Source organism: Athene noctua, chromosome 2 (genome assembly GCF_965140245.1).
Source record: "Athene noctua chromosome 2, bAthNoc1.hap1.1, whole genome shotgun sequence".
NCBI lineage: Eukaryota > Metazoa > Chordata > Aves > Strigiformes > Strigidae > Athene > Athene noctua.
In genome coordinates this window covers 50,525,642-50,551,046 of record NC_134038.1, presented here as the reverse complement: position 1 = coordinate 50,551,046, position 25,405 = coordinate 50,525,642, and the positions used below count along the sequence as shown (strand labels likewise).

Here is a 25,405-nt window from a genome sequence, read left to right as displayed (position 1 = left end):
CAGAAGTATGTCCAATTGCATTTGGCAACCCTTAGTCAAGAGAGAGGCTGCTTATAACTGGATGAATATTTGAAGTGCTTCATTATTCATGTAGGAAGGCTAGGTAAAAAGTGTTTCGTAGTCCCAAGACACTGGAGGGTGTGTGTTATTGGGTAATAACCAATTAGGAATGTTGACAGTGCTCTGCCTTTAGGATCACCCTGGCCAATAAAGCACCTGGGTGTATGTTGTTGTGCAAAGGCACACACCCACTGCCTACTGCTCAGTTTATTTAAGCAAACGTTTCACCAGAGGAAATGGAAGACACCTCAAAGGATGTGCATTTGACAACTCAGTTGCATGCAAAAATACTGCTTCTTCATTCTTTCCTTTGCCCTCCAAAAATACATTTTCTCAATAACACTTCTGAATTATTGATACTACTAGTTATTGGAAACAAAGCTGATTTTTTCTCTGCATATAATCTACCAAAGAGCAACATCCTTATTATTTGCAGTACAGAAACACCCACAGCAAAAGATCAGCTCCTAACCAAATAATCTGGCAAAAAACACCCCTATGCCATTAAGTAAATACTGCAAACTCAGAACAACAGAAATCAAAGATCTTCCCTTCATGCTAGCCTAAGAAAAACAAATGAATCATTAGTACATACAGGCATGCAAAAGATTTTAAATTCCAGTGTTTAAAAACTAACAGTTCTGACGCTAGCTCATAAGAACCAGAAATTCAACACCAATTCAGCTCATGATAGAGCACTCCAACCCTTTCACTACACCCCCAAAACAAGGCTAGAATTCATTGATGGTACAAACACTGATTCTTCCTTCCTCCTTTATTTTCTTTATCATTGTAATGCAAAAAAAATCTGAAAGTTTGTATTCTGATCGAAAGCAAAGCAATTTTATACAAGATGCCTGACAGGGCTTTCATACCTACAAAAGAAACATTCAAAACTTTTCCTGAATGATTTGCTTGTTTCAGACATGTAAAATATGAATTCCATTTGTTATAAGGAGGAACATATCAGTTTTTCTGCAGCTCTCATTTTCTGGTTTGTATCATATTTAGCCTGTCCTATGGCACTGAGAGTACTGCAGCATTTTCTCTGAAATCCCCTGAACACCACCTCACCCGCTCCCCCATGTATCACAGATGATGATGTTCTGATGAAGCATCACACATGGGCCCTCAAGATAATGGATTCAATGGGATACACTTAAAAGATCATTTTTCTCTTTTGTATTGACTGCTTGCGCTGCTCTAAGACAGGAAGGGCTTTCATTTTTTATGTAAGCTGTAAGACCCCGAGGGCCCTCTAAACTGTTTAAGAGGGATCAATTTTCAGATGGGTAGAAGGGGCCCAGTAGACCTTCACAGTTTGGAACGCCTTCTTCCCCTCAGATTGCCGACAAGTTTGAGCGAACCTAAAACCAGCTCTCAGCAGAGCCGCTCTCTGGCATGGCAGCGCTTCCTACTGTTTCAGATTCGTGGCTAGCATTCGCAAAGAACTATAATTTATTGTATGCATACAGGGAATAAAATAACCAAAAAAAAAAAAAAAAAGCTTCGCAGAAGCAAAATAATCACTATTGCTGATGGAGATAAACAGCAATAGAGCTGCTAAGCAAAGCAGTCCTTGGCACGGGTGTAGCGGCAGGAAACCATTACCCCGTGACAAGGGTTTAATACACTGACATTGCTGCAATTACATCCAGGCAACCTAACAAAACAAATTCATAGTATGGCAGAAAATATTTCCAATTCAACATTGCAACATTTATTTTTTAATTACAGCACAAAGACGACTTTTGGGGTGTGGAAGGACGTAATCCATCATTTGCTCTGAAGTGACACACTTATGGCAAATGCTGTGTCCTATGACTTTCTATGCCACAAGAAGTAACTACAAGCCATTTCTTAGGTGAGGAATGCAAAGGGTTTGGGTGTGGTCCCAGGAGATGCTGCTTATCCCTCCATCTCCCTCCGTGTCAGCAGGAGCCGAGGGCAAGCCAAGTGTTGCTGCACCGGGACTTCAATCACTCCTCCTGTTTCATGCGTGTGTCACACAGCTTGTGACAGCTCTCTACCTGCAACGTGCCTCATATGAAAAGAGTTTTTACCGTTCAGATATGGCCTGTGTGAGAACACAAATACAATTTTTAATTAAAAAGAATGGGATTTTAATAGGTCACTTAAAGAACAATTATGTCTACCATTTGACTGACAGGCATGCCACATTTTAACATGAAAACCCCACTGGGGTCTAAGAGGTAGAATTAATCTTTATAAATTGATGAACTACTAAAGTATACCCCATTGCATTTAACACTGCTCAACCATCTCATCTTATGAACAAAATGCCTGCATCTTTCTATTACTCTCCCCTTTCACCTTTTATAATCCTTCATAAACAGGAAGTTTTTGATTCTGAACTGAATTTGATTTTGGAAACTGAATTGCCAGTGCTGCTCTCCTCCACTGAGTGTCTGCTCTGCAAAATGCAGTGGTATGTAGAAATATAAAAGATAGGTCTTTGGTAATTAGCCTGGGTACCAGACGTGGCACAGCTGAGTTAGCTGGAAGCAGGATAAACGAGTCCAGGTGGAGCATTGTGCTATATTGCTTTGAGCACCTGAGGTAGCCCAAGTGTCTACGCACACAGCACTGCACAGTGAAAGGACTGGGTGGGAAGGTGACCATGAACCCACCGTCTTCCTTAAGGCATACCTCAAGGAGTAGCTACAAGCTACAGGAGCCCCTCAGCTCTCTGAAGCAGGCAGAAGTGCCTTGAAAGTTCCTAGAAAATTGTCCAAATGAGTGTGGACATAACTGTTCTGGAAGAGTCCTACAGACTCAAGCTAGTAGCAGCTGGAAATAGTTTATTTGATTACCGATTTAAAGACTCAGTGAAAGAGATCAGTGAGTCTCAGAGCATCCTTTCAACTGATGCTACTAAGAGCAAAAGCATATCTATAAAATATGCTGGCTCCTTAACTACTCAAAGAAAGCTCACCATTAACAGGAGGCAGAAAACCAAGGATGTGTGGGGAGAAAGGAACAAGCAATCAATGTGCTTTGATCTAGCCAGGTAAAGATGACTTGTGAACTTTGTGAGCTCTGACTCCTTCCAACAGATATAAAAGTGTAAATGAAAAAGAAAGGAAGACAAAGCAATGAGGGAATTCAGATGATAAAAGTGGGGTCAATGATCAGAGCGGAATGGGGATGGAAGAAAGATATTGAGTAGCAGGAGTCAAAGAGACAGTGACATCCTGAGAGTTGTAGACTAAAGGGAAAGAAAAATTGAGTACAAAAGACAAAGGAAAAATAAAGCTTGCCAGGTGACAGTCATCTGGTTATGACATTTGAATAAACTGCAGACCAGTTAAGTTAGAGGAGACATCCACATAACAGGAGCTGCTGACGTTCCCCTAGCCAACACAGCATTTATGTGTTATTTGCATTAAAATGAGTGCAGAAAACTATTGGGTCCTAAGCAGTTTTCACTATTTCCTATGCAACCCTTGCAAATACATCCCCAAGTAGCAAGCAGACTTGTATACATGAAACCCAGCCAGAAGGTTGATCATTACCAGAAAGAAGTAAGCCAGAAATTGGAATCTATATCCTAAAGCTCCAAACACACCCAAGAGGTGGCCGGGTGTTGACGGTAAAACTGGAAGCTGAATGTTTACTTCTGCAATTACATACAGATGCCAATTTGCGTAGCAACCACGTTGCAATTTATGAAAGACCAGTGGAGCACAAACAGCTCATGTGGGAACCGAATAAGAATCTAGTGCTAACATAGAGATGCTCCTGAGTGCAAGGACTGAGTACAGCAAAAGGCAAAACAAACCACTGAACCTCAAGACTATGGCTCAAACCTGGACCCTATCAGAAATGACCAATAAGCAGAATACTTCAGTGCCACCTAAGTTTCTGATGGGCTTTTCCCTATCAGACCAGCAAGACCCATAGACTCAGCACTCCTTTTTCCTTCCCAAGTATTTTCTTGGTCAGTTAGAATGAGAAATACTGTTTGGGTGCCTTCAGTCTGGTTTATGAAGCTACTGAGTAGAAAAGTGCAAACACTACAACAACAAACTTTCTCATAGACAAATTTCCATTCACAGAGCTGATACCAAGCAGTCTCTGCAGTGAAAGGATTTCTCAGAGCACAGACCCTTCAAATAGTTATTGACAACATCCCTTCTCCTTGACTTACATATTGATCTAACCCACAGAAATTCATCCAACCCATACACAAGCCTACTGGGAAAGGGATCTATGAGCTGTACTGGCAATATGGATTTTCTTCTTTCCCATCAAGAAAAATGTCTGCTACTTCAGAGGGCTACTAACCTCAGAAATAAGGAGCTGAAGCATTTACCTTTGTAACACTCCTGAATGTAGACATTTATTCCCCTGAGTATCTCCATCCACACTGTCATAGCTGTGAAGCCGTAGTTAAGCATGGCATGAACCCCTGCAGTATCAAGCCTGCACATCTACTTTCTCTGGGTCTGCGTATGTGCAAAGAGTGCTCTAACAATCCATTATCTTGATTTTGCTCTCATTTCATGATTTGAGTGCAAAAGCATTGAACAAGTACAAACCACTGCTTTTTATCCTCCAAATAAATAATACACAAACCCACTTTCATTGACACTCAGAACAGGAAGACATCAACTCCGTGGCCCCTTTCAGTGATGACTCACCACCAGTTACTGACCACATGATGCGAGAACCTGCTAATCTGATCGTGCTATTTCTTTCACCGAGTCACCAGCCACAAGCAACGGCAACAACTTGCTGACCTTACAAGTTAGACGTATTACAGGACTAAGATTTCGAAAATTCTCACTTCTACTAAGGCAACAGTGATGACTGACCTGTGGTGATCATTAATTGAGGCAAAATGAGGTCAATATATGCCCTAAATTCAATATACACACCTAGATACAATTCATCTTTGTTCATCCAGGACCAGAAAATACCCCTCTGAGCTCTTTATTGACAGATGTGTGTTACAAAAGATTTCTCTTTACAATATCAGTTGTGTAAATTCTCTTGATTTTCTTGAAATAAGCATAAATTATACCATCGTTCACAGTTCTGTTTCATTTTTCCCCCAAGTTTGTATATGTGGTTATACCCACCAAAACAACTGTACTGCCTAACTGTATTGAGTTTAGTCCTCATGAATCAACATTTAATTTTTCACTAATACATGTTACTGATGATACCAGCATCATCAACTGTTTCTATCTCAGTTACTGGCATCTAGAAATATTTATGCTTAGAGATAGTAATCTTTTACACACTTTCACTCACCATCCCAAAGCATTCTACAAATTGCTTTTTTGTTAACCTCAGTAGGAAGCAACCAAAGCTCAAAGTTAAATTAGTTATCTTGGGTCAGAGAATGGGTCAGTGAGAGAATCAATGTACCTTCCTATCCCAAGCCCTCCCTTTCCCTCACCACAAGGCCATGCAGCAATCAAATGACGAAATATAAAAGGTGAATAACTAGATGAGCAAGCCAGGATAGGCAACGAAGATTAAATTGAGCCTCTGCCAACTTCTGCTTATTCCCCTGCTGCCAGAAATGTTACAAAATCTTAAAAATCTGGAACCTGGACCATTCACACTAATGCAACAGACAGACATAGTGTATAGCAATATTGAAAACTCTTAAGGAAGCTTGCTTTTTACAACCTGCAACACAATGTTTGTTCTCAAAAAGTGCAAGTCTACTGTAGTGTCACAGTGATTTAAGAACTACCGCCTCATCGGGCTTTGATGTTGCTACCATAGAAAGATCACCAAATACCTCCACAGACAGAGATGTACCTTCAGGAAGATGAATCCAAATAAGGAGAGTGGAAATAAAGATGCAGTAACACCTACTCTGGCAGTATTTCCTTTTTTAAAAAAATACCCCCCAATGCTTATTAGTCACAAAAATTTTGATTTATTTCTTTAAAGAATTAGCATCGCTTACAGCAGTGTGCGAGGTACTATCCGAGGTGAGTAGAAAACTTGTTATGGGGCTGCTCTTGTGGAGGTGTTACAGAGAGCCCTACGCAAAGTGCAGAACACCTGCACCACAACAGATCTCCTGCTGAACAATAAGTCTCCAGCACAGCGGTGCAATTGGCAGAAGTTTGAACTAAGGGCCATGTTGGTGTCTTATTTTGGAACTGGGGACAGTCTACAGACAATAGAAACTGCTAAAGCTCTGAAACAGGTAAACAGTGCTAACCTGACTAATTCATAGCACATCCTTGGAGGTCTACCTATATAACCTATGAAGGATAAGCCTTGCTCACAAACTGTTGAAAAAGGCCAAGGACAGTCTGGGCATTCTCCAAAGTAATTCTGTGCTCTCAGTGCAGAAAAAACCCTTACAAACAAAAAAAAAAAAAAAAAAAAAAAAAAAAAAAAAAAAAGCCAGTGTCCTAACTGGATCCAAGTGTGTGAAATTTAATTTCCCTGAGGGCTGAGAGTGAAGATTGGGTAAGAAAACTGGGACATGAATGGATTGGTTCATATGAAAACCTGAAACAGCCCTGGGCAGAAATTTGGAAGTATTGTGAAATACCTTATAAGAAGAATTCATCTTCATATGCAGGGAGTAACTCAAGATGGGAGATGTAGCAACACAAACAGATACCCCATAAGGTTGTACAAAGAAATATATACAAGATTTTAAATTAAATTTTCCCATTCTGGGGTGAGAACACAGAATGTGGCAATTCAATGCCATGGTGTTATGCAAATATTTGTATGAGATGACTTGGACAGAACTAATTAAAAGTCCAGATGCTTTGAACATGAGACAGACAACACTGCTGATATTGCTGATATCAGAGATATCAGACAGCTGATGCTCATATGATCGAAGTTGAACATCTCTCCATTTAGTTCTGATAATCAGCTGAGGTTGTCTTAGCCTGGTGCAGTATAACTTTTGGCAGATACCATACAGACAGCATTAAGGCTGAGAGAAGTAGGAATGCCAACTCCAAGTGAGACGATAATGCACTAAAAGGAGAGTAAGCTGCTCAGGTACAAATATCAGCATTAACAGGCCTGTGCTTCCTCTGTTCATAATCATAAATCCTAAAACTTCAACCAATTTTTCTCAGACTCTCTGGTGACCACAGGGAACAATGGGACAGCATGCATGTGCCTCAGTTCTCACGGAGAAAGGCTTCTTTAGCAGACCCTCATCTTGCGCCCATCTTCCCTGGAATAAAATGAATGAGGTTTTTTTCTCGACAGTAGAAAGCAGACCTATTTTTTAAAATCTTCACTTGCAAAACCAAATTAAAAAAATTAGTGCACCCAAATCTGTAACAGATAACTTTGTGTTGCCTAATATTATCCCGCAGATCTGGTAATTTAAATTAAACCAAAGGTTGTTGAGAATAGGAGGCCAAATTCTAGTTCAAACCAGAACAAAGTACAAAACTGTAAGACTTCTCACAGAATATAAAATATTTGTTTGGTTCATTCACATGGACATATGAATAACCATCAGTCAACAACTCAAAAACAGGAGGAACAATCTGTACATGTATGAATGCATCAAAGTCTACAGTCTTGGTGGAGAGAGCTACACAAAAGGACACCTGTCCCCTCCTCAGGAATTTAAAGAAAATTACCATCTCTTTCAGCAGATTGACCTTACATTAGATATTTCTGGTAGATAAACTGATTCAAATTGCCTCTTCTTGAAGCCTAAGTCTGGCAAATTGTATCATTCACAGCTGCATGAGATCATGTCTGAGGCACAGTCTCACTGGTGTCTTGGGAGAACCTAAAGCATGTTGACAAGATAAAATAATCACAGAATCTTCCTTGTGAAAACAGTAGGTTCTCCCAGTCTGGGATATAACTAGGCTCCCTTGAAATCTGTGCTATGGGATTTTTAAATAGTTGTTTGGTTTTTTTTTTAGCATTATTTCAGCTTCAGTATATAAAATTCTGGGAATGCTCAATTCAAACCATCTATTAGATAAGTTGCTTCTCTGTTGGATTGCTTCACTGTGTCAGCCTTTTGCCAAAACACAGATAGGCTCCAATTCCTTGGATTCTTCAATCGCAAGAGCATTTGAGGGAAGCCCTCAATGGTCTTTCCATAGCAAAGGGCAGGGACCCAGCATCAGTAGCAAGATGCTTTTATAGTCACACCTGCTTTTCTTTGGAGGAATGAATGGATACCTACCAGTATGCATTTTACACATCCAGGCACAAACCAGATTCGGGGGGCTAACAAAGAAAAGGAGCTCTGAAAGCTACAAGTCTTTACCTGACATCATTTAAGGAACCCTTTTTAAAAGTACTCTTTCCAATTCCTACTCTGCTGTCCAGGAAGGAGAAAATAGGCACAAGATTAGATGCTACTGAACGCAAAAGGAGAAGGAAGAGTACACTTGCTCCAAAGCAGAGACTGCTCTATCAGGATAGGTCTCCTTCACACCAGCAAGTCACAGTGACTCCAAAGCTGCTGGTTTGGATATCACCCTTTCAATCTCACAAAGAAAGATGACTCTGATACCTGGCCCACAGATGAAAGGTTCATTCTAGGCTTCTGGCCCTTAGACTACATGTAATACGAGTCAGAAGCCTAATGACTTTCATGTCTCAACCTGTTAGATGCTAGAGCCTGCAACCTATGCCTTGACTCATCCCTGAAGCAGTGCTCTTTCAGGCAAGATAATCAAGACCTTATTTTTCATAGACAATACTTCATATGACAGAAAGCCTCAGGAGGCTTCAACTGGCCCAAAGGTATCTATGAGACCCTGCCTTAGTTTTGATCTCATTTACACATGTGATATTGGCAGAAAAAAGAAAACATGCAAGCAATGTTGACCAAAGCCTTGGATTAATTAACAAAGTTAGACTGTAGATATAGACTGACCGGTTCAGGCTCCAAGGAACAATTTGTATTAAGGTCCAAGTATTACTGGATAATTTTTTATCCAGCACTCACTATATATGTATAGGTGTATATATAGATACATACACACAGACATTGGAAAAAAATGTTGAGGTAAAATCTCACAGATGAAACCCATACAACTATATCACTATTACCACTATTTCCAGCTTATTGCTTCATGCCACTGTCTTGACATCCAAACGAGTTTAATAATTGCTCTTTTGAAGCTGCTAATGTTAAAAAAACCCCCTCTCAAATTCTGGAAGTGGCCGGGAATTCCAGGTTCTAACAGCTACGCTGGAAATATTCAGTCATCAAGGCATTCAAAAGACACTTACTGTCAGAACTGAAACATAAACCATGTCAGAACGACTTGAAACAGAATGAGTATCACTCAGAGTTTGGGTTTTCTTTAAATTATGTTTGAAGAGCTTTAAAATGTTTAATTTATTAAACCGGTTTTGATACTACAGGCATAGCTTCCACTTTCAAGTGCTACAATGGCTCAATTGAACACTGAATACATTAAGCTTAAATTCCGCTGCCGCCATACACACTTATGAAAAACATTTTAGTGTTTCTTCACTTAAAGTAATATGCTGTTCCAGTGAATCTGACATGGAAACAGAAGCTGCATGTATTAATAGCAGCAGCCTCTTACTGCACACACAACAGCTTCAGAAATCATCACTACTCCCAACTACTAAAAAACGCTAAGTAATCACAACCCCCAGTAGCTGAACACAAGCAGGTCCTAAAAAACAACAGTTCAAGTTTTCCTAGACTTTGCTTCAATCTCTCCTGGCAGGCCTGCACTTTGGTATGGCTTCTGTTATTTCCCTCTGCCTGGCCTTGAGGAGGTTGTCATAAGAAAGGCCATGTGCCCAGCTGTTTCTTTTTCTTACGTCTTTATTTACTGTTCTCTTCCTCTAGCCCGGTCAGCATCTAGTGTCAGAAGCACTACTCCACTTCCATCTAAAACTACATAGGCAACACCTCAGAGGTAGTAGTACCAGTGAAACCCATGCTTAGAACAAAATTATATCCCAATAAGTGCACCTTGTACGAAAGGCAAGTCAGAGCTGTGGGATCAAGAAACTCACATACCCCCCCCTCAAATGCTGGAAAGACCATGAAGGTAACAGTGCCTTCCCTCTAGAGCAGGGTCAGGTGGTGAACGGCAAGGTATAGACTAATACCAATCAACACCTGCTAAATGATAACCAACTTTTAGAATTACAGTATCACTACAGTGTTTATCTGTCATCACCACTATGTGATATCCACACACACTGTGTTCAATACACTGTTGTTTTCTTAAAGCTCCACTCTTATTTCATGTACTCTACATATACCACTTGCTCACACATACAGAAGTTTTCTAACTGCTTAATTACCAGTAAGCTTCCAGTCACAAATGTTTCATTCAGAAGGTATGTGAGAGTTGAGTCTAATTATCTGAAAAGTCCTAAGATTCTATAAAAAGTATTCAGCTAATGCTGTCCTATATTTTGTTACATTCAACCTTCCTCAAGTGATACATCTGAGATTACACTTTGACAGTACAGGAGAGCGGTTATGGCTCCAAAAGAAACAAACACCCCAACACCCCCACCTTTCCTTCAACGCAGTGTCACTACAGTTTTGAATGTAATAAACCACAGAACGGGTGCCCTGGCATAAAACCAGAATTCTAGGTGGTAGAAAGTATGTGCTCTTTACTATTGACTTTGCTTTAGTACATACACATAGGTATTTGCAGAGTGCCATATCTCTGAAACAGGAGAGCAGGGAAAGAAAATTCAGTCTCTAACCTCCCACAAACAAAGAAACCTAATTTAATTTCAGAACAAAAGGAACTATATTTTTCATTCTGAGACAGAAGCAGGACGTCCAAGCGTGAAATGGAAGAAAAGGAGTTGCCAAAGACATGCAGAACAAGCTTTTTAAAGTTACCTGGAATCGGGATATTTTGTAAGCGTGGCCAAGCTGCTGGTATACATGTGCCCACCCACATCAATGTGAACTGGTGCGTTGGATTTTGTGAGCTGTGCTGGAGTGGGGATGCCTTGATTGTTCAATGGAGATGCAGGGGATCTAGTGATCAGAGGTCTTGACATATTGGGCCGACTGTCCTGTGGAGAGATAGACCTGGGTTAATGATGTCCTTAAAAACCTCACAGAAACCCACAGTCTCCAGTCAATAGCACTGGCTCATAGTCTCAGCTTATGATTTTTATCTTATTAAAGCACAGACAAATATTTGGCAGTTTTTAAAATCAGACTAGCTCTAAGAGTCTTAACTGGCTATGTTTCAAATAAGTAGGGGAAAATGCCATGATAAAACCCACAAAGTAGAAATCATGTTCAATAAAACAAGCTCTTCCTGAATACTGCTCATGTAGACAACCCATACAAAAAACCCCCCTCATTCTTGTATTCAAGAGCTGATAAACGTTCTGACAGAAAGAGCTGCAGACAGAAAGACCGAGAACAATTACTACTTTCCTTAATTAAGACGACCCCAAGTAGACTTTCTGTTCCTTCCCAAGCCCTCCGTCACTGCCATACAGTCAGAACAGAAATACAAACCCTCAACTCCTCCATCCTGCACACTCTTCTCTCGAACTCCCAATTCACATAGCACGGAAACAGAAGCAGAAACACCTGGACTAGTCAACTGCTCATGGACTGCAGACCACTGGACATCGACAGCCTTTGAGAAAGACATTTTCCATTTAAAAGTTATACGTATGGCGACAGATGCCCCCGTGTGCCCCGCATAGGCTGCAGGTCTGAACGACTTCCCAAGGCAGGCGAGCTCCGAGAGCGGAGCGGGAGCCGATGCTTTGCTGATGAAACCAACTTTTAGTCACAAAGGAAGAGATGTAACGCCAGCAAACAGCAGACACAGCCTGCGCGCGCGGCGGGTGGGGCAGGGCAGGGCGATTTGCTGGAGCCAGTAAGGCAGGCTGCATTCAAAGTTGGGGATTAAAATAGAAATGCATTTGAGAGCGGTTTTGAGACAACCCCGCTTTCGACTGAAGGAAAGCTCCGTACGGGTGGAATCTTATAGGGATGCCTTGAGAACTAAAAGCCCTTGCAAATTACTAAGTTTTACATTTAAAAGGTAAGCAAAGCAGTGAGAAGTCAGATACACTTCATCACAAAACTCTCTTTGTTCTTTCGACACGTCTTTCAGCTGCAAAAGGTAATGGATTCCTTGTAAACATCTCTGCAGAGCTGGGCAGCACACCTCACAGAAGCAGAGCACGGCCATGAAAGAGAGTTACAGGGTATTCAGACTAGCAAAGTCTGCCACTGCTGAAAACATAATTTCTCCATTTTTCATGGCTGTTAAAGACTCAAACCATAAAGGCAACATGAGCCAGGTAAATGTCTAACTGAAATGATTTACAGGCCAATGTTGCACAATAAATCCAAGTAATATGTAACAAAAGGCATCTATAAACCACAAGGTACTTAACTAATTTTCTTTCATACGCAAAAGCAAGCTTAGGTCAAATACTGATAAAAACGAAGAGGATGAAGAAAAATATCTAGTTTAGATGTTTAGGGGGGAGTTGGGTTTCTTCTGTTTCTTTATAAGCAGAAGTTAATATAAATCTGCAGAAATACCATGCTTAATCACTACAATTGCTTGAGGAGGTGCCTGCAGCACAATGAAGACAAGTCCAGACAAAATAAGGTACACACGCTATGCAAAACTAATGTCTGCCATAAATGCTATGTGGTACAACCACCACCCAAGATGCTACTGATCTGCAGTATGATATTTAGTAAAATAATGAAGAAAAAATTAAAAACAACTGTTAAGGTGAAAGTAAGAAGGTAAGGAGTGATACCAACCAGGGGAAAAAAAAAGCACGTGTTGGACGATTAGCAGGAAGAAAGCAGTGAGTGTGAGGAAGGGAACTTAAAAGCAGACAACTAGTTTGAAAAAAAATTAAAAAAAAAAAAAAAATCATCAAGAAAGGCTGAGACTAAACCAAAAAACTAATTCTGTAACTTGTACGAGACAGACACCACCACCTCCCTTAGCAGGATCCTCTCTGGCAGAAAAACACAGCCTTGTTGCAATTTAGCACACTGCAGCACCACCGAGTCTGTAATAGTTTTTCAATTGGACACATTCTCCTGTATACCCTGCCTGGGGCTGCTCGGGAGAAAATGAACAGATTTGCAGGGTTAATATTGTAGTTAGGCTGGGACCTCATTCAGCATAGCTGCGATAGCTCTGGCTGCATGAAATGGTAGAAGAATGTGTAGTATAAACATCACTGCCAGGATGGGAGATAGGTCAAAGGACTGTGGGCATTTTACAAGGAAAAAATAAAATACAAGAAAAGGGAACCAAATTTTCCAAAAATGAGACATAACCAAGCTGCCATTTACACAATTTACCTACTAAAACTCCCAAGAAATAAAAATGCTTTATAATAAAACCTTTTGCTTTCTTATTTCACCCTCCTCCTTTTCAACACTCCCCCTTCAAGTTACCTGCATTTATTGTGCCTCGAGAAACAACGCCCATCTGCTCAATGTTTAGATATTAAATACAATAATTCTAACCTTGTTCCAGCCGTAGCTCACAAAGCACATTTCACTGGATAAAAACAGTTCACCACTGTTTTGGAGACCACTTCGAAATGAGCAATGGTATTTCTCTGCAGTTGCCCCAGAGAAATTAAAGCAGAAAGGGGATTCAGAGAACCGAGTGCTTAAATAAAACAGATTCTTTTATGTGGCACAATCCACTAGCACAGCCACAGTACAGAAAATCACCATCCAATTGGTACAGCCTTAAGATCACTCTTAAATTTAACACATCAGAGTCAAATCATTGCACTAGTTAACTCACTGTATTGGTTCATCTACGGAAACGATAACATGGGGCAAACAGTCTCTCTGAAGGAATGTGCGTTTCTTCAGAGCTTGAATTGGATTATCGCAAACATGTAAGTGAAAAAGCTTAGGTAAAAAGTGGCTAGAACAAGGCCCTGCTGGTAAATTAAGCTTCTACTACCTAAAGTGATTACAAATATAATTCCTTAGAAACAGTTACGGGAGAAGAGAATCGAGTCATAGAAACTAAAGTCAATGGGATCTAGCAAGCTATCTAGAACAGCTGACAACAAAAAGGATCAAAAAGCTCTTCAGAAGCCTTTCTTGGTGTGCTTGGTGTCAGGCAGGTGAGGCTTGCACCCAGGAAGAGTTTATAGCCCAGCCACGGCTGTTCCCACACGGGAGATCACAGAGGTTTTTGTCTGCCTCAGGAACTGCACCAACTTTATTCACAAGTGGGACACAAAGTACAGCTAGTGCCTGTGCAGGCTGTATGGGCAGCGATCTTCCTGATTTGTCCACAGTCCCTTTTTCACCTGGTACTTTTTCTTCTTAAATATTTTAATGTTTACCCTACAAAAAATTAAGGACAGAAAAATACTTCAAATACACTGTAAAACATTTATCATTATTAGTACTTAAAGATTATTTTTATTCCCTAACAACTTTTTTTTTAAAAAAAAAAAAAAAAGAGTTCTGATTTCCAATCAGAATTAATTTATTACTGAAACTATGTAATCAGAAGTGCTGAAACTGGTGTGCTAGGCAGGTTTAGGGAATTAAGGTCAAATAAAACTTTTCAGTTTTGGTTCAGCATACAGAAATACCGCTCTGTTAGAGCAGTTTAGGGCTTCTCCACTTTCTTGCTGATATTTAAAGGAGTCTTTTAACAACAAGCAGTTTGTAGGCCCAGGTCTTTTGAGTATACCTGAACCTGCTTCTCATTTTGTGCTCTAGGCAAACCTTCCCGTAGGCTCAACAGAAGCAAAAGCAGTCCTGCTTGAATTCCTCCCTGGGATTTAAAAAAATCCTTAGGATTTTGAAGTCTTTCTACCAAAGGGGACTGAAGATCATGGAAGAGAGCTTTCAGATCTCTTCTCCTTCTCTGCCTTTTTCTTCTATACCACCTTCTCCCCAACTCCATTCAAGAAAATTGTTAAAGAATAAGCCTTTACATCTGGGTTGAAAAAACACAGTAGCTGTAGGGCTGAGATGCACACCTATGCAACTGGTCTACCAAAGACCAACATCATAGGAACCATGTCAATCTTCTGGTAGCAAGTGGAAGAAACAAGAGATGTCTGAAGAACGCCAGTTATTACAATGTGCTGTTAAGTGTACAAAAATCAAAGAGACAGGAGGCTTCCTCCTCCCCTCAAAGTATTAGCTCATGTTAGACTGCTATGATTAGCAGTGGTTTCAGAAGTGTTATTTACACTCTGTGGTCTTGAGTAAAGTCATTCCAGTTCCCTTCTTAAGTCAGAAACCTTGACAAAACCCATGCCACTACAAGACAACCCAAGCTCATTCACAGGAGGACCGACATTCAAGTACAAAACATCTACTTGACTCACTGCACTGTGGCGATCATTTTAGGTTGCAGGCCAAGTCATTGCTGGCTAGGGTTCCTGTAGCCAATGTCCTCCCTGTGGGCCAGCCCAGTTCAAGCAGGTGCTACTCAATATACTGTAGCTCTGGCCTCTGTATTAAATTCTAAAATTACCAGACGCTCCTTGTCACAGCCCATGCGATTACAGCTGAAAAACCTCAAAGTTACACATTGCAAACTCTTGCGTTTTTTGGGGGGAGGTGAGTACAAGCTTGTCTTATCTAGTCTAGACATTAGAGACAATCATGCGCATTCTAAAGCATCAAATCTGTCTGTACGCATTCTCTTTTTTCACAACAGAAAGACATGAGAGATGTTTCTCCTCACAAAAGCTTGGTGCCCAGGAACAGCTGGCAACAGAAGTTAGCACACCCACATCAGCCACTTCCAGCAGAAAAGTCTCCTCTGAACACATACATCTCACAGTACAGGGAATGAATCCAAACAGTGAACAAACTTCCGAAGTTGGAGACAAATCCCTTTTCCTTCAGTACAAAGCAGAAATCACCTGAGTGTCATGGACAACTATGCTCCTAACTCCGAAATAAACAGCTGGCTGATGCTTAGGAGTGCCTGTGGGATCTGGGAAAGCCCAGTTCAAGTCCTTCATCCAAACCAGAAACATTAGGACTACTCTCAGATTTGGCTCCCAAACAAGTGTCCCCATGCTGAGGATATGCTTTTTTCAAAACAAACATTTCATTAAAGATTTAAAAAAATAATCATGATCATGTCTCACCACAATGCTTAAACAAGTACCCCCCACTTTTTTTCAATTCAGCAAGAACAGTCGCCACAACAAAGAGTCTGGAGAAAGCATTTATTCAACATAAACAATATCAGTATAGTACAAACAGCACTTCTGGAAGGTGTAGCAAGCAGACAGATATACAGAGCTATGCATCCAGGAATCCCAGGTGCTTGTCCTGCTGGAAGGGAACAAAAATCCCACCACAGGCACCTCTGTGGGCTGGCGATGTCTTCACACCAAATTCTCTGGCTATGGCACGCTGCATCCACAGATGACACGAGCTTGTGCTGGCCCCTCTGACAGAGCCCTACGAGGTGGTGAAAGACAACCACGTGCACAACACAGAGCATGCAAGCTGCATTTTGGTCTCTTAAGGCGTGTGTGCCACCGCGGTGCCTCCTCTTCACCTTCGCTCTGAAGAGGCCAGAAGCACAAAGACATTGCCCAGATCTTTGGCAAAAAGTCTTTATGCATGAGCACATCCATGCTCTTTCTTCTGCTTCTTCACCCTTACACCGATGGCTGGTAGCTCTCCGAAGACATGGTTGGGCTGTACTGGTGCCACTGGTTCTGCAAAACAAAGAAATAGAAAATTGTTTTCCCTAGTGAAAATATGCCGATTGCACTGTCATGTTTTGCCTTTCATCAATATAATCCAACTGCTCTTTCCCCTCACAGCTGCAAGCTTTAGGATTGCTGATTCTGAACATTACGAATTATGTTTATAAAGCAAAACTCCAAAACAATTGAGTGCCACATGAGAAACAGGCCCAAAACACTATCAGCTGCAATTCAGTGCCACAGTAAGACAAGATACCAGGTCACCTGAGACACAGCAGTAGTACAAGAGTTAACATTTTAGACCTCTGGAGTAAAAGCCTCATTTTAAATCCCGACTGTCTGGCAACATGCGACAGAAGGTCAAATTACTGTATGCAAGACAGTCAAATACAATGGACAGCTTGAGACGTAGGAAGCTTTTCTTGAGATGCTGAGGCACCCAAGCACAACAGAATACCTACTACTACACCAAGCAGCTGCTCACTCCTCCTACCACAAGTGCCATGCTTGTAGCACTCAGTGTTATTTGCAGAAATACATGCAGTAATGAATTTTAGAAAGGTAGATGCCACAAGGCTGCCTGAGAGAGGGGACAGAGATGCCCAGAGGGGTCCGTCATAGTGAGGGTGTAAGGTATAGGCCATCATGAAACAAAGCCCTGGATTAAACCCTTTCCTGGAGCTGCCAGGAACCATGTTAGGCTGTCTTCTGTATCCTGCAATAGCACAAATACAGATCAGACCTACAAAGATGACAATGTCTTGTCACTCCAGAGTGGCTATAGTAGTGGTGACTGAAGCACTTACCTGACGGGACAGTTTTCACTGCTACATCCTTCTTGTCCCAGAGGCACTGGCCCCAGGGTGGAGCGCCGATCCGGCCCCTCAAGACAGGGGTCCCTTGCTCCACATCCCACATGCTGGCTGCTCACAGCTGCTGCCTCCTCAAGACGCTGGTGCTGCTGAGCACTACAGCCACTCAATGCTGCAAGTGCTGGAGAGATTGTGGTTGCATTTCCTCAGTAAAATGAATCTTGCTGGGATTTCATCAGAGCTGATCAGGACCTAGAATAAATGCCACAGGTGCAGAGAACCAAATTGCAAGGCAAGGGGCTGAGGGGAGGAGATATTTGTGCTGGATGGAGAGAGTTGCCTACCTAAAGACGCAGGACAGTTAAAAATGCCCTTGGACAAGAACTTGAAGACACTTTGAGAATCCCAGAGCCCAGTAGCTGAGTCTGCAGCACATAGCTAACTTTGGCAGAATAGCTCTAACCATCATCAGAAACCGGGCCCTGAGACCTTCAGAAAAAATCTCTAATTAACTGGAGAAGAAGGATTTAGGGATAAGGGCAGGAGTCAAATGAAGACCTGTGCTTCTACCAGTACAGCAGCAAAGGCAGTCCAAAGTTTGGAAGAGGTCAAGTTTACAGAGGCGGGATGTATCTTCTCAAGTGCTTACAAACTTCACAGAAGATCCCCCTAGGACTTGAAACTGCAGACAAAAGTTAAATACCACCCTCAAGATATTCTATAAATTTGTACTCTTTATGGAAGATTAACTCAGCCCCTTGCTTGTTTGGGTAAGCAGTGCTGAGGTCAGCCCAAATGTTTTCATTTATTAAATTCAGGCCCTACAAATAAAGCACTGTTCTTCTGCACTGCCTACCCATTCCTTGCTGTGCACACCCTCTACGCTTTGGTCAAGCAAGTGGTAAATGTGGCTGACATGGGACAAGACTTAAGCCCATAACGCAAGCAGGATCTTTGGCATATATCCAACTACTGCACTATTAAAAAAAAAAAAATCCACATATAACATGGGGGTCCAGCTCAGATTCACTACCACCAAACACACATAGTTCCCACTAGCTACTTTGGCTTTCATAAAGGAAGTAGACAACTTCTACGGTCTTCAGACATACTGATTCGATTCTCACTCAGTAAAAGCGACCATGTAATTTACAAGCAAAACTGGATTTGAAAGCTGCTCTCAATTACTGCACAGCAACACCACTGCCCACCTGACACTGTATAATCACAGGGTGTTTATCCCAGAATGCAGCAGGCAAAAACATCCCCTAACCACGCTGGAGGACGCAGTGTTTAGACGCAGAAGGACATTGGACCAAAGGTCAACAGACCTGCTGTGCTGCTTCTAATGGTACCCTACGATAGGAGCAGACTGGATACCTGGCATTTCAGGCTGCTTGTTCCACCAGGAGCTTGTCTGTTCTGCACCGGTTTCTACTCAAACTAGCAATAAATTTGATTTAGGAGTGATCAAAAGGAAGCATAACTCCCCAGCCTGAGCCTTCTGTAACTGGACATGCCCAGCTCAAAATATTTCACGACGCGTATAGCAAAGAACCTCAGTGACCTTCACTCAGCTTGCTTTATTCTCACAGGCAAAAGGGGGATCCTGCCAGATACTGCAGAACCTGTTACAAACCAGTACGTGCCGAGAGATCCCCCAGTCTGAGCAGAGAAAGGCTGCAGTCATTGTGGACACTTTTTTTTAAAAAAAAACAACAAGGAAATGCTATTAAAAAGATGAGCAGTCCCTGGGAAAGAGGCTGCCAGGTCTGAAGAGCCTTTAGCAGCCTGGCAGCCCTGCCCACAACACTACAGCTGATACAAAAGTCTTTGCTTCTGCTGCCCTGAGGACAGTTTCATTTACTTTCCTTTAAACCTGGAAAATAGGTTGCTTTTCTTCTCTTACCTCTATCAAACCTCAGGTTGCTTTTCTCCTCTTACCTCTATCAAACCTCAGGTAGCAGAAACAACATAAATTTACCTGTACTTCATAGGAGAGCAAGCACACAAAGCAAGTTTCACCTTTTGGCAAAGGACAGAGATGACAGACCAGTTCTCCTCTGTACAAGACTTCATTCATTCCAGTGAGCAGCATTGATCCAAATACCCTGGGACCACTTCATCTTTGCTGAGGTGTGGCCTGCCACTGCCTTTGCAGATAGCATACATATATACTCTGGGGCTCCATACAGAGTCTATGCCTCCTTCCCTGAAAGAGGCAGCAGCTCAGGCAACTCTTTCCAGACCCTGGGGAATAGCTGAGCCCTGAGCAGCAGACAGCTCCTGTTACCTCCATGAGGTAAGGAGGATCTCCCAGCTCATCTCCTGTACCAGTGAAGACAGGTGTGCAACAGCCACCTCCACCCAATGCATGCAGGTGGGGTTCAGAGCAGGAATGGACACAGGAAGGGATAGGGGAGCTCCGAACACTGGAATCCCTCTTCCAACTGTTCTCAGGTGGATGCCTCATAGGTTGAGATATAATGTAATTTTTAGTCAGACTTCTCACTCAAGTGTTGTTGCCTTTTATCCACTTGTAGCAGGCCCTCTGAGCTTATTTTGTAAGAGTCTTTACATAAGAAAAGGACAAGCTAAAAAAAAAAACACCACTCCCTCCTGGATTTAGAAGGAAAAGATGTCTGTTTGCCAGAACCATGCTGGTACATTTGAATGCAAAGTTAAACAAATCCTTAAAGACGGTGTCAAAATTTGAGTGGGAAAGAAACCAACTGGTTACATTCTTCTCGGACCGAGTCTGCAATTTGTCCGATAATCTTCTGGTGAGAAGCAACACCAAAAAACAAGCATTGCTAAAATCTGTCTGTTTTGTTTACAAGTTAAGATCCTATCAGTAGTACATGAATAAAGATTAACATCTTGAATTGCAGTCATATCTGAAGATTTTAAAGACCCATAAAAATGCAGACTTCAGTGGGATAACTGAAAGATCATCATGAACTGTCAGAATTTGAGAAATGGGCTTTTCTTCTTTAGTTTTGATTCACAAACTGAACAAAAATAAGCCCGCACTGCCTTATTTGAAGTTAATTTACACTCCAGTTTGAATAGCACCTGCCCTTGGGTATGTTCCAGAAGAACATCTACCTTTCCACAAAGGGAGGCTAACACCCATTGTAAAACTTCCAGAGGCACATTAGATGTCTGTTCCCCCCCCAGCAATTTCACCCTTAGAAGTAGAAGGAACGCTGCCAGTTACAGCCTGTGCTGAGGAAACATGAGTTATAATTTTACCCTGGGAAAATTGCTGAACTGGGAGCTTCTGGTGTGGCATAGGTCTTGCCTTCGCAATCCAATGGTTCTTTTGATTCAGAGGCTTTGAAAGGGTGGTGATGAAAAACATAGCCTCTCCCTTTGAATCAGCCAGCCGCCTGCTTTCCTCTGCACTTTTAAAATTTGGTTTATTAATTTGCCTAGGAGAGAAAGAGATAATACTGACCCATCTAGAGAAGATGTGTTTTTGGACATATCGACAGAACATTATCTACTTCAGACTGAACATGCAAACAGCAAAAAACCACCTTTGGACTATCTCAAGAATCTTATGTATGGAATCACCTTACCAGGCTTAAGAGAAACACAAGAAAGCCTCTATTAGCTCTTCCTGCCATATGAAGAAGAAAAAGGGACAAATTTATGAGGATCCGATAAAACTGTGTCTTTGAAATGTTATAACACACAAGAGTTCTAAGTGGTCTCCAGATGTTTCTTGCAGCAACCAATAATACAATATTCTCAGACGGAATTGTAAGTTTGAAGACCCTACACCCACTTAGTAATTATGAGACTAGACAATAAAACAGATAGACAGCTTCATCTATAACCTAACTGCAGAAAAAAGGCACAAAAGGGCTTTAAAGCCAAAACATTTGTAATTATCTAATTTATGATGAAGATGTAAACAGAACTGTAATTTTGACAGTTAGAATTCAGGCTGGTAGAGAATTAGAAATACGGTGGGAAACTGTAATCCTAAATTATACACCCCTCACTCCAGTCTTGATATAATGCAATGCTATGGGTAAAAAGAACTTTCAGGATCCCTACATCATTGCTGCATTTTCCTCCTCTCTCCCATCCACCTCCCCTCCCAGCAGGTCTCCAAAACTGAATGTAGCAAAGCAACAACCTCTCAAAAATTATAATGTACTGAAACGCCACCAGAGGTAGAGAGACTGCCAAAGAGGGAGGACAGTGCAAGGAAAGGGTAAAAGCTGAACTTACTGAAATGACAGGCTTTTTGGAAGTCCTTGTTAAGACAGACTGCAATAGGGAGCGTTTACTCAACTCTAGCTCGATCCCATGCATTTCCAGGGCTGGCTGGGACTTTTTCCTCTCCTCCTGTAACTCCCATTAAAATTATCAGCCTACAGATTTCATAACAAGCAGGAGAATGAAAAAGCTTAAACACTATCACGAGAGAAATCGTATTATCAGTAGCTATTTCAAAATGCACATGGGTTACTTAACACCTCGGGACAGTCGGCACACCACCACTCAGGTGCTCCCAATGCAGGGACAGGGAACAGCCTCTTGATAAAAATACACGTACGAGGCAGCACACAAAGATGAGTGCCTCCCCAGAGCTCTGGAAATGGGCTACCCATGCAGCACACGGGACCTGTACCAAAAACTCTCAGTGACCCAGATACTTCCCTACCCCTGCACCATACTAAAATCTGTCCATCTTTGGATTTTAAATCCCTCTGAGAAGTGGGTATGCTTTTTGGTGTCTGGTAGGAAGGGGCTTAAGTCCTGAATTTAGTTAAATACAGCTGTGGTTAAATTCAAAAGTCTCCTTTAATGCAGTAGCGCATTAAAGTTTTTAGTTCAATTCACCTCTTTTCTGGTGTTCGAAGTTTTCTTAAATGCTGGGAAAGCATTTAGGGATGAAGGGAGAAAAGGAATAGTAGGCATATGACTATGGGGGTCAAGCAGCAATTTTTCTTGGTTAGTGCAAAGGGCGGGATTTGAGGAAAGGAGAACACAGCAGTCTGCTCTGGAAGGCAAGAGTAGTGTTTGGCAAGATGACGACCATATGGCATATGAACAAAGCATATTTTAGATTTGGTTCATTCAATTCCATTATGTGTAAAAGATACTTTTGGGTCCAAGGCTAAGGAATACAATTTTGATTATTATTGTTTTCAGACCTGTATGGATTTCTCTAAGCAGTCATTGTAGCTCATATGATAAAAACATCCATTTGGCAGCTAATTTTAGCATTTTTTGCCCACAAGACTGGATTAACCCTGAATCTATATATTTGTGTGCTATACGCTAACAGAAGCCATCACTGCAACCACCAACCCTATGAAGTAGTAATTCACTGTCTAGTTGTAGACAGAATGACTTCTGCTAAACAGGTCACCAAACTCTTAATTTTATATTAAAAGCCTTTTACTTGACCTGACACCACAACAGACCGTGCATTTAATCTTAGAATAGTGTATGAAATCTTACACAACATACATTTCTTTGGACAGCATGGCCTGCTTCTAAGTCTGCGTTTGTGCTTCTCTGGTCATTACTAACATACAAAGCACCAGTGCCTGGACAACAACAGGACCTGAAAATGTTTAAAGAAGCAGAAAAGACTATGCCTGTTAATCAACAAGAAATGCCTATCTCACTTTCTCTAGCCATTGGCTTTTATTGCCTCCAATGTACAATATATTTCAATAAAACTGAAAAGCAAGAAAGACACATCAACATAAACTGATAGTACATATAGATGTGTTATGACACAGAAACCAAAACCAGAGAAGAATCATATCATTAGATGCTTCTGAGGAGCAGCTCAAAATTAAAAAGGCAAGTGGCAGCTTGAAGAAGTCTTTTGTTGGGTTGGTGGGGAGGTGGGGGAAGCCTTCATCTAACTAAAGCTATAGAAAACTCACTCACTGAATATCTTGAGTGGTAATAACCAGTAAGACCCTGCCAATACGGGGAAACATCCTCTACAGGTCCAAACTGACAACTGAACTACACCCGACTTCTGCAATAAAGAAAAAAAAAAAAACTTTAAAGAAGGAACGAGACTACAAGAACTGGAATTATCTAAGGAAAGTCTTTAAAAGACTGGTTTGAGTATCAAAAATATGAGAAGGTATCAGGTAGAGACAATCACCAAATACAGTGAAATAATAATTTTAAAAATCACGTGCAAAAAACCCACCACATTCCAACAAAGGCCTGAAAAGTGAGAGAAACCATCACAAGAGGAGGAGTTGACACATAAAAGAGCAGATAAGGGACAATTGTATACAGTGACACATCCGGAATCGTTAAAAGACCAATTCCAGATAAAGTCTGAGAGATAATATCTGCAAAGGATTTTATCTGGAACCAGGTAAGTTTGAGGGAAACGTCAGGAAGGCCTTATAGCTTGTGTCTTACTCGATACTTGTCTCCTGCTATTTCACTCGACACTTGTCTCCTGCCCAGAGGAGTGCAGGAAACCATCAGCTCCCTTCCCAGCATAGAAGTGGAGAAAAGCTGAGAGGCTGAAGCACTACCATTCCTGCTAGAGACAACGAAAGAAGGCAACAGAGACGCAAAGCACATGTTGGGAGCTGGAAACCAAAGCATCTCCTGTTGAAACAACAAAGGCCTGCAAGAAAAAGAAAAGGGCAGGCAGAAGGAGGCAGCATTTAATCAATAAGACTGGGGAGAAGGGTGGTGAAATTAAAAAAATCAACCGAAAACCAAAACAAACATTTAGGTTGACAGGCTTTGGTCTCCCCTCTGGAACAAATACTTGAAATACTTGCCTTCAGGAACAGATAAATTGTAATGTCAGAAATAAAAGACCATTTGAAACAAACAGAAAAGGTTTCAGGAGTCTTGTGGTGATCATCTAGTTAAGAGTAGCAGAAATTAAGTTCAGCAACAATTCCTAAGTTATAGATTTGTCTCATGGCAGCCATCTTCTGTCCTATTATAGACACACTCAACCAAGTGCTTTATTTCTGCTGAACACCACCCTGGAGTTGAAAAACTGAAGGGGATTAGTTTGGGGAGAGGTTTTTCTGAGGGGAGAAAGGGTGGAGTAGAAGGATGCATGGCAAGATTGTTTTGTTTTTCAGCAGTAACACTAAACCTCATGATTTCCATCAGTGCTGCCTTGCACAATGAACAGAGCTTCAATCTAGAAGACAGCAATGGGTGAGGGTATGTGTGTGCCTTATTCCACATATTTGACAAGCAGTGTGGAATGAGGTGTGGCGACTGGAATTTGTAACTCCAGCCCTGGCCAGGAGAGGTGGCTGGATGCCAACCACACCATACAGGTCTCGTCATCTAAACTTCAGGTAAGGTCCTGAGGATCCCAACACTTTCTCATACTGAGGTGTGCCACAGATACAGAAAAAAATTATACTGCAGCCATGGTGTTTGATATTCACAGAGTCTTACCTGCCACACACTTGCTTTAACAAAACCTCTTAACCCATCTCACAGTGACAAGCCTTACAAAGTACTCAGCACCAAGTAGCTACACCGAGAAGAATACACTTCTGCCAACAGCAACTTCACTTGACCAGAAACAACTCTGGAAGTTTCTAGGAGGCTGATGCTGTGGTAACTGGTGGTAAGACATCTAGTAATAAGGATGGAGGTCTATCTAGTGAGGGCACAATAAAGCAAACCAGATTCATCTGGGACTAAGAAACCCAGAAGAAATCTGAATGCATGGCTGAGCTTAAGCAGTAGCAGTTACATGGCTTTAAACACAGAAAGGGAACTGAAGACAACCAGATAAATTCTAATGCTCACGTGCAAATTAGAATCAATGATGATGACTGATTTTTATAAAGGGTCTAACG

General features: G+C 41.5%; 1 protein-coding gene across 8 annotated transcripts in view; it reads right to left on the bottom strand.

Moving 5' to 3' along the window:
• KCTD1 (potassium channel tetramerization domain containing 1) overlaps nt 1-25,405 on the bottom strand; it is a 102,986-nt gene that overhangs the window by 24,134 nt on the left and 53,447 nt on the right. For 6 of the 8 annotated variants that reach the window (XM_074899040.1, XM_074899038.1, XM_074899041.1 and 3 more), the window contains exon 2: nt 10,916-11,094. In XM_074899040.1, the coding sequence (XP_074755141.1) occupies nt 10,916-11,079 (164 nt within the window). In that variant the 5' untranslated portion in view covers nt 11,080-11,094. Of the gene's footprint in view, nt 1-10,915; nt 11,095-11,551; nt 11,817-25,405 lie in introns of those variants that run through there. The other 2 variants (XM_074899039.1, XM_074899043.1) reach the window with 2 other exon arrangements.